At 45.1% G+C, this 18,379-nt stretch overlaps 2 protein-coding genes across 2 annotated transcripts in view; both read left to right on the top strand.

Annotated features, from left to right (window-relative positions):
* Window positions 1-18,379, top strand: part of LOC144114927 (uncharacterized) — a 53,072-nt gene that overhangs the window by 17,376 nt on the left and 17,317 nt on the right. The window contains exons 4-7 of the mRNA XM_077648957.1: window positions 4,519-4,671; window positions 7,417-7,690; window positions 15,401-15,742; window positions 18,007-18,192. Of these exons, the coding sequence (XP_077505083.1) occupies window positions 4,519-4,671; window positions 7,417-7,690; window positions 15,401-15,742; window positions 18,007-18,192 (955 nt within the window). The remainder of the gene's footprint in view (window positions 1-4,518; window positions 4,672-7,416; window positions 7,691-15,400; window positions 15,743-18,006; window positions 18,193-18,379) is intronic.
* LOC144114928 (uncharacterized) lies at window positions 745-2,823 on the top strand. Its single transcript, XM_077648958.1, has one exon. The coding sequence runs from the start codon at window positions 964-966 to the stop codon at window positions 2,686-2,688; it is 1,725 nt and encodes a 574-aa protein (XP_077505084.1). The 5' UTR covers window positions 745-963; the 3' UTR covers window positions 2,689-2,823.

Raw genomic sequence — 18,379 nt, 5'->3', positions numbered from 1 at the left:
GCAGCTCAAAACACGAGGATGAGATGTCCTTGTTCTCTTCTCGTCCGCTTGTTTTGCGCTATGTTGGTAATGTTTGTCATTTTTCTTATCAGGGTGCACTGTTTTGTTGGAAGAGCTCAAATACAGTACAGGGTTCGTAGCGGTCCTTGAAACCCTTAAAAACCCTTGATTTCTAAAACGCTATATTCAAGGCCTTGGAAACCCTTGAATTTTTTTAGGTGCTGGGAAGTCCTTGAATTTTACGCTCGGCTAGGCTTAGCGGAATTGACAGAGCGTCTGGCCACATTCATGAAGTCCTAATCCAAGTCAATCCAGTGTACTTTTTCTTGACCATTTCCTCGTGGTTAGCGTGGTTCACGGGCTGTGAAGAAAACTTCCCAAGTTTTTCCGCTATGCCAGGAAGGTGCAAGTTCCAGCGGTCCTGGCTGGACCATGATGTTTATAAGCAGTGGATTGCTCCGGATCCTTCGGACTGTCATCGCGCGAAGTGTAGGGTGTGTTGTAAAGCATTTGACGTTTCCTCCATGGGCGAGTCGGCAATTAAAAGCCACATGAGAAGCGCAAAGCACATTGCAAACGTAAAAAATGGAGCGCAAGGAAACTCGATTCGGAACTACGTGGCGGCTACAGTCAGTGAGCGACCGGAAAGCGTCATGCCTTCAGTGTCATCAGACTTGCGTCATGCGTGCGGTATGAACGAACTTGTGACCGATGCCGAGGAACTGTGGACTTTGAAAGTGGCAGCTTCCCACTACTCGTACAATTCGTCTTCGCACACAGGGGAACTGTTCCAAAAGATGTTTCCCGACAGCCTTCTCCTGCGGTGAAAAGAAATGCGCGTACGTCCTCTGTCACGGCCTGCGGCCGTATTTTCTCTCGTGTTTGCAGCGCGAAATAGAGCAGTGTGGCTCTTACGCTGTCCTGTTCGATGAGTTATTGAACGACTACCTTCAGCGGAAGCAGATGGATATCCGCGTGCGGTACTGGGACGCCGTTTCTGAACGTGTAACTACCAGGTACTACACATCAGTCTTCATGGGACACAGTACGGCAGAAGACATCCTGGAAAAGCTTTTGAGTGCCTTGGATTGTTTGCCACTTTCAAAAATAGTTCACTTGTCTATGGATGGGCCAAATGTGAATTTGAAATGCTTCAAAAATTTGCAAAGTCACCTTCAGAACAACTATCAAGTTCAGTGCCTGGAGTTGGGGAATTGTGGTCTTCACACTCTGCACAATGCGTACAGAGCAGGTGTTATGGCCAGCAAGTGGTGCCTGGATACCCTCCTTTCAAGCCTAAGTGGCCTGTTTCACGATGCACCTGCACGGAGAGATGACTTTGCCTCTGTTACTGGCCAGACAACATACCCTCTCAACTTTGTCTCGCACCGCTGGGTTGAAAATGTACCTGTCCTTGAGCGCGCCATTCTTTTGTGGCCCGATGTGAACAAGTATGTGCAATGTATTAGACTGAGACAAGTAAGTTTGCCTAAGTGTATTGCATTCCAACGTGTGTGTGATGCCTGCGCTGATCCGCTGATGCCAGCAAAGCTTCAATTTGCTCTGGGAATTGCAATGATATTCAAGCCATTTTTGACTGAATACCAAGGTGACAAACCTCTGGTGTTCTTTTTAGCAAAGGACCTTGAAAGTGTTGTGAGAAAACTAATGACAAGGTTTGTAATGTGCTCTGTGGTAGCAGCGTCTGCTGGAATCTTGAGCTTCTTGAAGATTGACATCGATGATCCAAAGAACCATGCTCCCCTTGAAAAAGTAGGCATTGGTCATGCAGCAGAACAAGTTGTGAAAGCTGCCAAGATAAGTGCAAAGGATGTGTTTGCATTTAAGATGGAGTGCAAACAGTTTCTGATTAATGCAGCGAAGAAGATATTGGATAAAAGCCCACTAAGATACCCTCTTGTTAGGGCCCTCTCTTCTTTAGTTCCTGTGCGGATGTGTTCAAGGCCGGATGAGTGCCTTACAGGCTTCAGGAAAGTTTTGGGTGCCCTCATTGAAGCAAACCGGTTGAGCGAGCACCAGCGAGGTGCAGTTCTCGCCGAGTACACAGAGTTGCTCCAGGAAGAAAAGGACACCCTTGGATCATTCGAGAAGCATTCCAAAAGTTTGGATGAGTTTTTTTGCAATCTTTTGAAGTTCCGTTCTTCATGCTCAAACCTCTGGGGTGTCGTCAAAGTTCTGCTTATTTTAAGTCATGGTCAAGCTACTGTAGAAAGAGGATTTAGCATTAATCTCCACACCTCCATTGAAAACATGAAGGAAATGTCTTACGTGTCGCAAAGAATTGTGTGCGATGCCATAGATAAGGTGGGAGGCATCCTTAAAGTAGAAATAACAAAGGAGCCGCGGACATCTACTTCAGCCGCATGGAACCGGTACCAAGCGTACCTGGAGGAGCAGAAGCAGCAAGAAGCTCAGCAGTTGAGGCAGTCAAAGAGAAGCCTTATTGAAAATGAAATTGAAGCCAACAGACACAAGAAAAAGAAACTAGAAAAAACTATTGTGGACTTGACGGCAGCTGCAGACAGTTACTCCGAAAAAGCTGAAGCAGCAAATGACATCACATATATTGTGAAATCAAACAGTCTTAGAAAAACTTCAAAAGAAAAGATGCAGGACCTTCAAGAAATTGATCGTGCGATTGCAGCAAAACTTCAAGCACTTTCTTGATATGCTTAACGAGTGTGTGCTTCAAGGAAATGTGTGTGTGTTTACTGATATGTGTTTTAAGGTGGTATATGCCTCTTTCCTTTTTTCTTTTTCAATAAAATGAATGATTTTGTTGTTGAAGAATTTCTTTTTTGGTCCGAGCTGCTAAACACATTGTTTGAGGTCCTTGAAATTGCTATGCCAGGGCCTTGAAAGTCCTTGAAAACCCTTGAATTTTTTCAACTAAAACTGCTACGAACCCTGCAGTAGAAGTTCTTTAATTCGAACTTCAAGAGACCGAAAAAAAATGTTTCAATTATCCGAAAATAAAAACTGACAAGAAGTCCTTGCATCACTGTAAATTTATTTGGCTAAAGACTGGGCAGTGGTTGCTTGCTTTTGAGGCGAGAGTGGCGCGACAGTGAATATATTTAGTGGTAAAGTTCCACCACTAGTACACCTCCCAAGCGGTAGCATCTTGTGTGAGGAAGCACGTGACGAGTGTGCAGTTTTGGTGCACTGGAGGAACGGATGAACCATGGACGAAAACTTTCAGCGGCACCGGAGCGGCGAGAAGGGGGGGGGGGTAGAAAAGACTAGCGATTATCAGGGTTCAAATTAATGGGCTTTTACTGCATTTAATATTGGCCTCATGTGCCATGACCAGGTATATTTTAAAAATGTTAAGTGTTCCTAGTATCGTAGCTTCTGTCAGCAGCAGCAGCATGCATAGGGCTTAATCAATCCTGTTGGGTAATGGTAATGATTTATACAGTGATAATTGCTCACCAAAGTATGTGTTCTGCATACTTATTTATTTACTTATTTATAGGGATTGAGAAGATTAGATATAACAACTTAGTGGTGCGTAGAGGTTGTGTGACCTTGGTAACTTCACCTAAACGGTGCTGGTTGTTGGAAAGTTGCTTCTGAAGCCTTAAAATTACAGTGCGTGCAATAAGTACATAGGAAGGAAATGACACTGTAGAACATCACTGTTCTCATCATTAACTGTAATTATTAAGTGACTGATGAGCGTAAGACTTCTATCTAAAATTTATCAAATTTTTAGTACGAGACAGCAACTTGGTATGTTTCAATTGTGCTTGCTGTTTAGTAACAAAAATAAAGAGGGTTTTTTAATATGTAGGTTTTGTTTCTTTAATGTTCACACAATAGGCCAATTTTGCTGCAGCGTTGCTCCAGCTGCTGAAGTGTATTATCCTGTCAGAAGGAAAAGGTGTGAAAACTAGAAAGAAAAGCTGCTGTAGGCTGATGCTTTTTTTTTTTTTTTCAGGTTCCTTTTTGCCTAACCAGCTTTTATTTTTTGATTTCATCGGTGGTAATGTGAATTTGTCCAATCAAGTTTTTTTTCCACTTCCGTGTTTGCCTCATGTTATTTGTTTGTGTGAAGTACATTATCAGAAAGGCAGTTTAGCGCACTTCTGTTGTTCAAATGCAGTTTGCAACAAATGTTACATCTTTCTTCAAGGTTTTTGAATGCTGAAAGGATTAGTGTTCTGGCTGCATGCCTTCATTAAGGCAAATGTCTGTTATTCACCTGGCATCTCTTATGTACTAACTTATCAACGTGTTCAAACATGTTCAACAACATTTGAAGCTAATTTGTTTGGCATTTGAGCACTGTCTGTGGTTGTTTAAAGAGCAAGAAAAAGCTCTAGCAAAGGCAAGTGTTGGTATCTGTGAACACAGATCTTGACATTGAACACTGCAGCTTTACTAGATGCCTGTCAAGTGTGGGAAGTCGAGCAGTGTGGTGCTTTATAATTGCGTGCTTGTTGCTTTAATGCTACACAAAATGCGTGCACCTCTTGTTCTGTTCTTTTGTAGGTCTCCATCTCCGGAGCCCATTTACAACAGCGCAGGAAAGAGGCTGAACACACGCGAATATCGAGTGCGCAAACGATTAGAGGATGAGCGGCATGTGCTCATAACAGAAATGTTCACCATCAATCCAGATTACAAGCCACCATCAGATTACAAGTAAGCAAATGTTATCGATGTTTGTAATGTTGCATGATAATAGTTGTAAATGGCAGTGATTGCTGTGGAGTTAAATTACCAGCAGTGTGCACCATATTAATATAGCTTTTGTCTGTCTGTGATTGTTGATTGGTGTACTACTGAAACTCTTGTGCCGCTTTGTCCACAGCAAAACGCTGTCATTTTAGTTTTGGGATTAGAGATGGTCAGCTGTTGGATGGGGTGGTCTTGTAATACGTGAGGTGTTTCTTTGTTTCAAATGTTCAGGATTTTGATTTTTCACAGAACTAATTCTCACTCAAGGAGGTAAGGGTTGAGAAGGACAGAAGGAGGAGGAGCAAACTTTTATTTGTCATAGGACCAAAAGGGTAAGGGTAGGGATTAGGGATGAGGTTTAAACAAGTGCGTGGGGCCCTCTCTACTGTGTAAGGTGGCTTGAAGTTCCTGCTTATTGGTGAGCTCCAGGACCCAGTCGCCCAGCTTCTCCTACCCTCTGTTCCCTAAATAAGCTTATATATAGAATGCAAATTGAATGTGCTAGACATGCATAATTAGTGTATCTCCGCTTCGTAGTTATGCAGTTTTCCGCAAATTGTGTTGTAGCCTAGAGGTGTGATGTTAGCAACCAAGCATTTTTTTTATATGCACTACAAAGTTGGCAGTGTCCGAAGTCCTTCCTTTAAGGGCTCTGAAAGGAGCTCTCAATAAAGTTGTGATATGCCTTGGATGTTAAAGGATGCCACTTCATAAATGTCCTCCAGCAAGAATCTTTTTAATGCATTTTGTGGAAGCTGAGTGATATGCAGTCAAAATTTGAATTTCCGCTTCTTCGTGCCTTTCCTCTTGTCACTTGGCACACTGGAATGTCGGCGCTCCTCCGCCGGCCCCACCCACTCGATCCCTCTGTTGTCTGCCGACGTGTGCGGGAATTCCCCAGGAGGCAGAGCTTCCAGCCGCAGCCATGGTAGCTGCGTGACGTCAGAAAGAGTTGGCACGGCGAAGCAATGATAGCCCTCTGCAGCTGGCATAATGAGTGCTTCATGACGCATTGCGGGCAGATTGAGGCGAAAGCCTGGCACCACTGATCGCCGCAAGGCGTGGAAGCGCGAATTTTTAAAAAATATATTGTAAATGATCGGCTCGCTTTTGAAATCTTGGACACGGCAGGAATGCCCGGTGCCCTGTACTCAACATAATGCGAGCGTAGTATAGCCAACATCACCCTTTTCAGGGACCCTATAACGCCCATCATAGTGCAGCCACTATGAGCGGGTGTTGAATTTGCATCACTGTGCTGAGCCGCGCTTTGCTGGTGAGCCATTGTAGCAGATGTGTAGTAATTTGTCTAGTAGCGTTGTAGCATTGTAGCAGATGGCATTAAATCCACTTGAGAATGAGTTCTGTCAAACGCATAACATCATCTGACCTGGTGTTATGTGATGACTTGAGCTCATTTCAGTCTGCCGTTGTATTTTAAAATCGTCTACAAAGTGCAGGTAAATGTAGTGACATGTGCAAGTGGAGGCACTTAACCTTAGGTATCTTAGGTACTTAGCAGCTATTTCACCTTACCGCATGGCTCTTAGCTTGTTCGAGCATGCTATAGACCACAAGCAGCCAAAGCATAATTAAATGCTAGAGGCTCGCATACTGTGCAATGTCAAAGCACGTTAAAGAACCCCAGAAGGTTGAAATTATCCGGAGCCCTCTACTACGGCGTTCATCATAGCTTGAGTCGCTTTGAGACGTTAAACCCTATAAACTAATCTAAACATCAGCACATTTCAGCTGCTATGCTCGAAACTATGTGCAGTGTATGTATTGGCTCTTCAACTAAACATTGTATGACATGTTTTGCAAAGGTGTATCCTCTTCAATTATACAGCATAAAACAGAATGGAAGACCTCTCAAGTGTATTTTGTGCCAATGATTGCAATCTTAACGGCATAGTACATCTTTACATTGCAGTCAATCTCTTGTAGCGTTGTTTGCAAACCTAAAAGATTATTTGCAAACTAAAAGCTGGATACTCCAGGGTGCTCCTAAAACAATGTAAAGCAATGCAAAGAGCTCCAGATTTGAAATTTTAGTGCTTCCAGCTGTTCCTAAATCGACGTTCCTCTGCTTCAGAATGCTCCAAATTTGAAATCTTAGAACTGCAAAAATTGCTCCAAATTGCATTTTACCAGCAGCATTACTGCGTTAATGTTTGGTGCCCAGTTGCATACATTTTTCTCATTTTGAGATCTGAAAGCTTGGTGCTGTCTGGTTAGGGTACAGCAAAAATAAAGCTTTTTTTGCATGCTACTATAGCTGAGGTGTGTTCAGTTGGTCTGCATTTTCCAGCCTGTGAGTGGTGTTATACATAGGTATCACTGCTTCTCTTTGCCTTCGATGTTAGTCAAGAACCAGGAAATTTTTTTGCTTCTGTCATTAATCGTCATGTTTACAAGCTGTCCGCAAGGAGTAGCTTTCTCAACTCTTGTACATCCTGAGCTTGGAAGTAATGATTGAAGCAGTGCTGAGTAGTAGTGGAAACTGTTCTCTGCATGAATTGGCGCAGATGGCTTATGCTTTCCTTTCAAGTTGAATCTGTGCAATGCTTTTGTGAGTGGGAAATGATGAGAGCTCGAGATCTTAGCTTGGGCATTTTTTTTCAGTGTCATCGAAGCAAATCTTTTGTTACCTCCTGGTCCTTGTTGCATTGGTGCATTTCAGCATGCTGATGCATGTTTCATTCGCAGACCACCGCTGGTTCGCGTGTCTGAGAAAGTCATGATTCCACAAGAAGAGCACCCGGACATCAACTTTGTGGGTTTGTTGATTGGCCCACGGGGCAACACACTCAAGTCACTTGAAAAGGAAACGGGTGCCAAGATCATCATTCGGGGCAAAGGCTCTGTGAAGGAAGGCAAAGTGGGACGCAAGGATGGCCAGCCATTGCCTGGTGAAGATGAACCTCTGCACGCCTTTGTCACAGCTTCAAGCCAGGAAAATGTTCGCAAAGCTGTGGACAGGGTAAGAATATTTTACTATTCACCTTGATGTTGCTTTGCGACGTTATACTGTGTGTGCCCAATGTTAAAGGGACACTGAGGAGAACTCTATCATTTTTTTTTTGTTAGCAAAATCTGATAGTTTGGCATTTCATGACTTTGTTGCCGCTTGACCGGGCGCGAAAGATGCAGTTATTTCAAAGAAATTTGGATTCGAAGATGAAAAAGTTTTTCCCGCCGCTCTGATTCAAACTCAGGGAACTCTTATGACGCCACGGCAACTCTTATGACGTCTCAGAACGGAGTGACGTGAAACGTGACATAAATGCACTCTGTGATTTCTGACGGCTAGCGGTGCGGTGCGCAAACCTTCCTTTGCCAGCCTCAGAGATTCGTCGATTTCCATGAAGTAAGAAAAATTCTTCCAAGGTGGCGCCTCTTGTCCTAGGAAGTCATCAGGCTTGTACTTGCGAGATTGGCCTGTGGCGGCGACACCTGTATTTTGGTTCTTGCTATTTTCTACATTACAAGAGCTTTGTTTTCAGTAAGAGTGATGTTTTTGTGATCAGGAGCTGCTATTCTATCGATACAAGTCAACTTCAATTTCTCCTCAGTGTCCCTTTAATTCTTCGAATGAAAAAAATTTTAGTTCATCATGGAGTGCCATTGGTCATGCCACATGAACATTGAGCTGTGGTTGGTGGTATGGTATTTGCAGTTTTTTTTAATCTATAAAAGCTGTCTCTATAGTGGCATTGCGTCTATAAGATGCAGTAGCAAAGGTGAAAATTCAGGGCTCCATGGTACTGTGATGTTGCATTGTGATGTTGCCAGGGCATAAAGTCTGGCTCCATTGCAGGGGGGTCTGTAGTGATTCAAGCTCCGATGGAGAGGTTAATAGAAGGAGATAGAGAAAGCGGCTGGCAGCCTGTTTTACGTGGTTTTTTTTGCTGAGTTTATAACATTTTTTGCTGAGTTTTATACAAAGTGCATAGAGAAGTCATTATTTTATGACACAGACCTTAAACAAGTGATCCCCATGCTCTGCCACTGTGCTCGATGGTATCTGAAGTACGAGCAGTGGCTTTCATTGGCTTTCTTTTTTCGTTTATTTTGCAACACACATACGGTGTATGCGTATGTTCGGCGCAAGGCAGAAAAGCAGCAGAAAGAAGCTCCGTTCTAAGGCGGTGAAGCTATCTGAACAGTGTACAGTGGACCGTGGTGCGTGCGTGCACGAATTTGGAGGGCAAGTCTGTGTATGCTCACTTGCAAAAAAAAAAAAAAGCTAGCTATGTGCCGATTCCGATTCGCCAACACCCAGAGACCCCCCCCCCCCGAGACCACTCTGACTTTAAGCCCTGGATGTTGCTTTGTACATTCATTGTCAACCCTGACATACAGCCATGCAAGGGGTAGTGCAGTTACTGATTGTACCATCTGGCGCAAAAGCAAAAGTTAACGGACCACCGCATTGTTCGGATGAATACGGGCATGCCACGCGTGCGACCTGACGCCGTTGATGTGAGGTGGTGTTTTCCTGGTCTGCTCTTCCATGCGCTTCACTGTTGAAGGCCTCGCAGAAATCAATTATATGTTCATTTTAATGTGAGGTTATTGTGTGATGGTAAACTGGTAACAGGGTTAGACATTTTATAATAAACCATGACTAGATTCTAAGCATTTTGCTGCAGCTTCGATGCGGAGCATGCTAGGCCTAGCAAAACTGGACGAACGGCGCGCTACTAGGGTGCGGATCACCTGAGTCTGGCAGGCAGCACATTGCTGCATGGAAGCGCGCCGCTAGCGAAGGTGCGTCACATTCTAGTTGCTTGAGCAGCGTAACGTTTTGTCCTTTCTGATGCGAACACCGAGCGCACAAGGTGAATTAGCAGCGCTGAAGCATCGCGTTTTCGTGGTTGCAGGCAGTCTGGCACGCGGGACTAATGGGTGTGGTCGTACAGTGTCAAAGGCAGTTATCGTCTATCAACTCCTAGTGTGCATACCACTTGGGCAAAATCGTGCACATATGAAGCAATTCTTTTCGCTGACTTTTTTTTAAAAAATTGCCAGCTGGCAAGTTGAGGGTGCGGCCATTACAGTGAGTATACCAGGTGTTCTTTTTTTTTGAAGGAATTTAAGGAGGACACCCCTTTTAGAACTATTTTTTATTTCTTGATAGATATTCATGAAACTTACCCAGTTTATGTATTTCAGTATTCTGATTTCAAATATACTTTTATTTTTCCTGTGAAACAAGTTCTCAAAATATTGTGCAATCTTTGAAATATGCAGTTGGTTTAATTTTGTAACAGTAAAGGCCTTGGTGAAGTTTAGCATACAGACATGATCTAGAATGTCTACTGAGTGCAATAAGGTAAAACTGTTGTTTTAGTCCTATTTGAACAGAAGTTACAGCACATTTAAATTTAGCAGGGTGGTATATGTAAGATGTATATGTAAGATTATACTGATTGGCAATTGGCCTTGATTTAGTCTTATTGCACTCTCTGTGAGTTTATCTTTCCAACATAAAAAAAGAATTATGAAGCTAGCCCGCCTAGAACCAGAGGTACCATCTCTGCACTATTGCAAATGTGTCAAAGTTGGAGTTTTGAGAAAATGACGAAAAACTTTTCCAACTACCTTTATGTAAAAGGAACAATTTCTGACTTATAGAAATGCACCAGGGGCATAATCAGGGTGGATTGCGTCTCTCTGCCGCCTTTTTGCCATCTTGCTGATGCCCATGGATGGACACTCGCTTCTTGGTGGAGCCTCAGAAAAAGACGCGACAAAAGGCTCAGTCTTTCGCGTTGTTGCTAGTGTCAATTCAAAACGAAGTACCACTCGTTCGCGGGTACTAGCTTCGATCACATAACTATAGGTGATAATTCCATCATCAGTGCGTACGCGGTTGGTGTCGACTCGAACTGCGTGTTTGTTACTTTTGCCCGGGAGCGGGGCCGGCACTGGCGATGCGTTATCGTTCATGGCGCACGTCCGTGATGCGCTTCGCGGTTGTTCACGATGCGGTTGGCAGTAGTGTGCCAACCGCACTTTGACCTTCGCTTTGCGGAGGCTGCGCTGGTCCAAACTCCTTGCATCTTTTGCGTGCATTTCGCTGTGGTCCGGAGAGGCCAGTTCTGCGCATGCGCGGCAGCTGGAGAGGAGCAGCAGGTGCGCCGCGTGTGATGTCAGAGGTTCGCCGCCGCCGCGCGTGGCGTACGTCGCGTGGAAGAGCGGTTGTGCGCATGCGTGGCAGCCAGAGAGGGGCAGCTGGCCGGCCTTCGCCGCTGGTGTTGCGCATGACACACATGGATGCCACGTGCTAGCTATGCGCTTAATTGCGCATGCACAGCTGTGTGTATAAAATGCGTAGGTGACACGGTGGCCGTATCACAGTCGTTTCGCATGGGTGACGAGAAGGAGAGTCCGGTCACTCTTCAGCGGCGGTATCGACAGGAGAAGACCAATTTCTCGCTATGTATAACCTGGCATAGCCGAGCTAAGTCACTGCCAATTTTTTCGCCGTTAGTGGGCGCCGAACCGATGCAGCGAGTGATACTTCGTCCACACGCACTGCGCGGCGAAGACTCTCTCAAAATGGCGGCGCAGTTCTGGAGCAGACAAGCCTAACCTGAGGCCTATTCAATCACAGAGCGCCATTTTGATCACATGGCTTTTCTAACCAATGAAAACTCGGTGCGCACGTTCTATTTGTGGCCGTTTTTTTTCCGTGAACGGAGGACTCCCCGTGATGCTTACCGATTAAGTTGCTTACCGATTAAAAAAAAAAGCTGGAGGTACGAGCTTTCGAAGGTATGAGCTTTCGAGCGCGCAGGGACCGAGCGACGGAGGGGATGATTTGACCTCAATTTAATAGGCAACTTGGGTGCCATTTGGCAATTTAAATGGCTATTACGACGCAATTACTGTTTATTTCTTCCTAAAAATTCGATGTCTGGTGCAAGATGACCTCGTGAATCTGAATATGACAAAATTTAAAAACCATTTTTTTTTTCGCGAATTTTCGATCCAAAACAGTTGTGTCCCCCGTTAAAAAAAAAAAAAAGGTTTTCAAGATAAAGAGAATCTCTTTGTGGCATAGCAGTGCCAGTGCTGGCAGATGTCTAAAAACAGGCTAATCATGCTAACTATTAAGTAGAGTGATCTAATTTCTAATAGTTAACGTTTTAACTACCGATAGGCACGGCCTTCATGAATGCCTGGCTCTATGACGCTAAGAACATATTCAACACTGATGAAACAGCGCTGGTTTTTAAAGCACTCCCAGGCAAAACAGTGTCATTCAAAGGTGACCCTTGCACAGCAGGAAAACTCGGCAAGGAAAGAGCTACTGTGCTACTTGCCGCCAACATGACGGGACGGGAACGGAACGTTTTGCTGCTCTAAGTGATTGGGAAGGTGCAGAAGCCAAGGTGCTTCAAGAACGTGAGGCACCTTCTTGATGGTTACCAAGCTAGCAGGAAGGCTGGGATGACATCGAACATTTTTCAGTCCTTGCTGCATCAAATTGACCGGCGTTTTGGAGCCGAGAAAATGGTTACGGACAACTGCAGTGCTCACTGCAAGGTATTGGGCCTTGAGTGGATCAAGCTGGTGTTTCTCCCTCCAAATGCAACCGCAGCCCTACAGCCCATGGATAAGGGCATAATTCGATACATCAAACGTAAATACAGAAAGCACGTGCTACAGCACATGCCTTTGTACTACCATATTTACTCGAATCTAACGTGCCCTCGATTGTAACGCGCACCCGTTTTTCGTGACCCCCCCCCCTCCCGAAAAAAAAAAAGCTCCTTGATTGTAACACGCACCCGTCTTCCTTCGCAAAAAAAAAAAAAAAGTACCACGCACCTCACGCTTTCATACACTAATACAACTTTGTCTCGTTTGGAAAAACAAAGGTTTAATCTCGATGCGCAAAAGTTTCGATAATAAAACACACACACACACAAAAGGAAACGGCTTATCTTGCCAAGATTGTTTTCGCTCGTCGTCGCTGTCAGACAACTCCTTATCACTGTCGACGGACCAAAGCATTTCATCCTCGGTGCCGTCCATGGCATTCGATATACCACATTTTTTAAAGGCCTTGCTGACCATGGCAGACGGTATCGTGCACCACGCATCTTTCGCCCATCCAGTGAAGTCTTGCAGCGAGGGACGCTTAATTCTGTTGCTGGGAGTGAATTCATGGCTGCCATTCACAAGCCATTCGGTGTAGAGCGCCCGAATCCTGTCTTTAACCGGCTTGTTTAAACAAACATCGAGCGGCTGGAGCTGCGATGTCATGCCGCCGGGTATCACGACAAGGTCGGTGTTGCATGCAGCGAGCTTGTCCTTGATGCGTTCGTCGAGATGGCACCTGAACGCGTCAAGCACAAGCATCGCACGCAGGCCCAAACTGCCGCCGGGTCTCTTGCGCCAGACGTGATCGATCCAGTCGGCGACCAAGTCCGTCGTCATCCAACCTTTTTCATTTGCGCGCACAATCACGCCACTCGGAAACACGATTCCTTTCGGGAGCGTCTTGCATCTGAATATAAGATACGGGGGCAGCTTGTGTCCATCCGCGGTGCAACAAAGCATTGCGGTGACGCGCGTTTTTTCGTGGCCAGAAGACAACACGCGCACTTGCTTCGCCCCCTTCTTTTCAACAGTTGTGGTGGCAGGCATGTCGAAGTAGAGCGGTGTCTGATCGGCATTTCCAATCTGGCCGAGATGGTAGCCGTTTCTGCGGCACAAATTCAAAACGTACGGCTGAAAACTGTGCAGCTTTTCTTCATACTCCTCGGGCAACTTCTGGCATATCCCCGTCCGCCTTCGAAGAGAAAACCCTTTTCTCTTCATAAAATTTGACAGCCAGCACCTGCTCGCTTTGAAGTCGCTCTGCGTGAGCCCGGTTTGTAGGGCTAACTGCGTCGCCCGGACTTTGAGCAGATCAGTCGTCACTGGCCGCTGCGCCGCTCGCTGCTCTTGGATGTATTCTGCGAGCCGCTCTTCTATTTCGGCGAACCGGCCCTGCTTCGGTCCACTGAAACCCTTTCGTGTAGCCTTGCTGGCGAAAATCTTTTCCTTCTGCTTGCGCCAGTCCCGCACGCATGTTTCTGGTACTTCGAATGCGCGTGATGCGGCCCGATTTCCGTCCGTCTCTGCATGCATGATGACTTTCCTTTTAAATGCGGCATCATGATGAACTCGACATATCTTCGCTGTCGGCACGTCCATGCTGGTAGATCAAACGCAGAAAACGGGTAGACTAAGCATGAGGAGGACGCTACTGCAGCTAGGTTGGCTAGGCATAGACAGCTAGGCTCGAAGTGCGTACGAGGCGGCCATTTTGAAATGCCGATGGCGATATGATATCGCAGATTTAGTGTCGTACTCGATTCTAACGCGCACCCAATTCTTGGACCCGATATATCAGAAGAAAGGTGTGCGTTAGATTCGAGTAAATACGGTATATGGAAGCTGAGAAGAAGTACCACCTTATGCTCCTCAGTGCTTTGAGCATTCTGGCACATGAAGGGGCCAACATGCCTGCTGCAATCATAGCAAACCACTTCCAGCACAGCAGTTTTGTGCCACCAGACTGCTACGCAGAGGAAATGCCATCTGAAACGGCTGATGCAACTGCAACCACAGAAGACGACAGCTGTTTCGACGTCGTCTTACCTTCTTATGTGTAGTCCAAAAGCTTAGTTTTTTTGGACTAAAATAGATGCCAGCTATGCTATAGAGCATTTTTCGACCGAACGTTCATTTTTTTTCCAGTCAAATATAGATGTGGGCGGGCATCGCTGTTGTAACCGCCTGATTCGTCACCGCGTTAAGAAGTGCCGCCTTGAGATTTAAACGGAGTCAGTCAGACGGACTGGCTTGGGTAGGCGTGGGTATTTGTTAGGCATCATTGCCACTTGTTACACTTTATTGCTATCATTACCGTTAAGAGTGCCTACAAAGAAAGCGCGTAATCGCATAGAAAATGGGACAGCTGTGTTGTCTACTGGGGCTTAGACGACGCTGCCCATGTTGCAAGCCGGATGGAGGGAATTGCTTTCAGAGGAGCTCATTTGCGTTCACTTCTTGCTTGCTTTTTTTTGTGGTTTCCCCTCTGTTTTGCCTCTTGAAACAAAACTATTCTTGCCTCGCGCTGTGCGTGCATTCGCTCGTGGCATTTCCGGTGGCTGTGTTGCACTGTCTGGTATCGTGACATGAGGTGGTGTGGTGTGGACATGACAAAAGTATGACTCTGACTCAGATACAGTCTAATATTATAGCTTGCAAACGGAACATGGGGAAGAGTGATGTTTACTATTTGTAAAGCCAGTTTTTCACAGAAAGGTATTTTTTAAGTTTATAGATTTTCCAGACTGTTCAATTATTCGGACTATTATCCGAGTCCTGCTAAGTCCGAAAAATTGGTTGGTGACTAAATTGCTCTGGGCTGCGGGATTCCCTGATGCAGACAGGAAAAAAATGAAGTGTCTTTTCAGATTTTGTCTGGTAGTGCTACACATTTAGGTCTTATGAAATTGCTTGAGCAGTTGTCAGTGGGCTTTAAGGCAAGGCTTTGCCTCTCCTTGTAGGTGTGCTGAAAATGTTTACTGCTCGAAGTGGTACTTCATCAGTACCGCTTTCTGGAGCTTTTTTTTAGTGGTATTTTCTATGTTCATTCCAAATGGTGTGTGATCTTGCGTTGCAGATCAAAGAGATAATCCGGCAAGGTGTGGAGGTGCCGGAGGGCCAGAATGATCTCCGTCGTATGCAGCTGCGAGAGCTAGCTCTTCTGAATGGCACCTTGCGTGAGAATGATCTCTTGGGAGGACCTCGATGCTCCAACTGTGGTGCACCAGGGCACAAGGCGTGGCAGTGCCCAGACCGGCCCAACATCACCAATAATGTCATTTGTGCTTGCTGCGGTGGCACTGGACACATTGCACGTGATTGCAGAGAGCGGGGCAAAGGTGGCGGAGGCTATGGAGGTCGGGGTGGCTTTGGAGGCGAAGGAGGGCCTGGTGGGGCCCAATCTAAGATAGATGAAGAGGTGTGTAGGTTTGGTTTTCATGTAATCATAGTCCTGCTAGTCAGCCTCATGTAGTCGTGTCTTGGGATGCTTTCTTGGAAGCTGTGCTAAATTTTCATGCAGGGTTCCATTCAAAAAAGTCGGTTGTGTGTTTATGCTGTGAGCTTAATAATAATTTTGTATGCATGTTCTGTAGTGGTCAGTACAGCACGAGCAAATGCAAGTCAACATGTCGATACAAAACGACTTTTACATTTTGTGTGTTTTGGAAAAAAAGTATTAGGGAAGGCTTTTGTTTATCTTTTTTTTCTCTCATAAAATTGATTCTTTGGAGACCTTATTTGCATGCATAAGTGGTCATGCATAAGTGACCAGTTTCCCGATAATATTCATTGACACTGGTTTCTAGGAGTTCTAAATAATGCTGGAATACCCTCAAGAGTCGTTGAAGAATAGAATCGTGATGATTCATTATGGCTGATGCGAATTTTGATATGATGTGAACTCGTAGAATTCTCTTTGTGTACAATAAGCAGAATTTCTGATGTTTGGGATTCTTTCCTCTGTCACTACGGATTATATGAATGTGAGAGCCACAAGGGCAGCCATTACGTCACCAGTGGCATAATCATTAGTCATGGAAGATGCACTGCCAGCACTGAGTGAAGATGTATTGCCCAAACATTCGCCACCCATGCCATGATCGGCAGTCACCCCATTTGCTGGCAGTCAGTGTGCCCCTATTTGTTGGGGAATGGGAGTTCAGTATTGTTCGTAGAACTGCAATAGCTGCATAGAATAGATTTATGTACTTCTGCAAACATGGTGCACATTTCAGTGTGAGCAAAAACAATTGTTTGTACAATATTTGTCAAGAATACAGCCACCAAATTTGCACATGTGCAAAATGGACTGGATGCCCGCTGTTTGAGAATTTGCGATGGGCCAGTTTCCTGAGGTACAGTGCTGTCAATGAATTTATGATCTTAATTTTTCAGTCTGGCAGCATCGGTTCACATAATGCAGTAGATTAGGATTTTGATGTCAGTGCACGTTAAAAAACCCCAGGTGGTTGAAATTACCCACAGCCCTCCACTGCAGCGTCCCTCATAACCCATGTCACTTTGGGACGTTAAGCTGCATGTACCATACCATATATTTATTAATTCTTTCTTAATTGGGATGCTGCAGTGTTAACGTGTGACTCAGTGAAATGGATGACACAGGCAGTTACAAAGCAGTCTTTAAATTCTGGACAATACAAAGTACGACTGTCATGACTAGCAACTGATTTGATTATGTTTGCACCTTATTTTGTTGTGTGCATAGCAGCTACATTCCACGATTTCATTTCGGCTGCATACAGTACAGTGCAATCCACTTATAACGATATTGAGAAAACTAGAAATTCTGATCGTTATAACTGATTATTGTTATAGCCAGACCAGCAAATAAAGCAAATAAAAAAAAACACTTATTCCCCCCCCCCATGCATGTAGCCACCGGTGCTCCTGTTAAGGGCACACAGCGTTTTCTGCCAAATCAACTGACTGAGCTAATCCCGCGGGAGCTCTGATCAAAAAATAAACATGCAGCGATGTTATCGACGCACTGCCAACGTCTGCGCTGCGGACAGCGCGAAACAGTAAGAAAAGCCAATGCTTAAAAAAAAAGTAAATTCTCAAAGCGAAAAGTGGGGGGTTCAGAGATATCGCCTTGCACTTAGCCTTGCACTTAGTTGCCGCCATTGTTACCCAGTTCACGAATGCAAAAACAGGCTTTCGGAAATGGCAGAAACTATGTTTGTGCCAGAAAAGCCAAGCAAGCTCTTCCTTCCTCCAGCAGTTGCAGTGATGACAGCGCTTGCTTTCCCAAGGCAATAACCCTCACAGATTTTGCCATGCCGGTCCATTTGCAGAGTTCTCACGTCATTCACTACAAAGCATTTTATTTTTATCAAACTTTCAGCCAAATTTTGGTGGTAAACACAGTCCGGGCGGCCTGAATCCTGTTGTTGTATCCGCTATTTTACCGATAATTTAATTGTTATATACTGTTTATTTTTACACTGGGGAAATAGGAGAATTGATAGGTGTAAAGAATTTGGCTGTTATAAGTGATATATTGTTGTGTCTGGTATCGTTAAGTGGATTACATTATAGCGGTCACAGGCGTCTTAAGTTTGTTGTACTAGGAAGCATTGACTCATGATTTTTTTTTTCATTGTAATGATAAGCTGCTAGCCTCAGTTGTTAAATGGTGGGCTCGTTCTGTTCTTGGTGCAGTATATGTCCCTGATGGCTGAGCTTGGTGAAGGTCCGCCGCCACCGAACAAAGCTGGAGGGGATGACACAGGCAGCCGTGGTGGTGGTGGTGGTGGTGGTGGTCCCCAGCTGGGTGGTGCACAGGGACCGATGCGTGCGATCATGGCACCGCCACCACTGACAGGAGGGAATGCCCCCATGAGCATGGTAAGAGGAATTTTCTAAGCTGTGGTTATGTTCTTGTGGGTGGCCCGGTCTGGGAGAGCTAATTGCATTTCTTGCCTTTGGCCTCAGTGTTCGAATGTCAGCTAAACGCAACTGCTGCAGTAGGTATTTCATTTCACTAGACCTTGGCATCAGTCTCGCAAAATTCGCAATTAAAATTTTGTCAGAA

This window comes from Amblyomma americanum, chromosome 1 (genome assembly GCF_052857255.1).
Source record: "Amblyomma americanum isolate KBUSLIRL-KWMA chromosome 1, ASM5285725v1, whole genome shotgun sequence".
NCBI classification, from domain to species: Eukaryota; Metazoa; Arthropoda; class Arachnida; order Ixodida; family Ixodidae; genus Amblyomma; species Amblyomma americanum.
This window is presented reverse-complemented; position numbering and strand designations above follow the sequence as displayed.

What these genes read in the sequence shown, in the direction of transcription:
- LOC144114928 (XM_077648958.1), top strand. Translation starts at nt 964, where the DNA reads ATGGATATCCGCGTGCGGTACTGGGACGCCGTTTCTGAACGTGTAACT.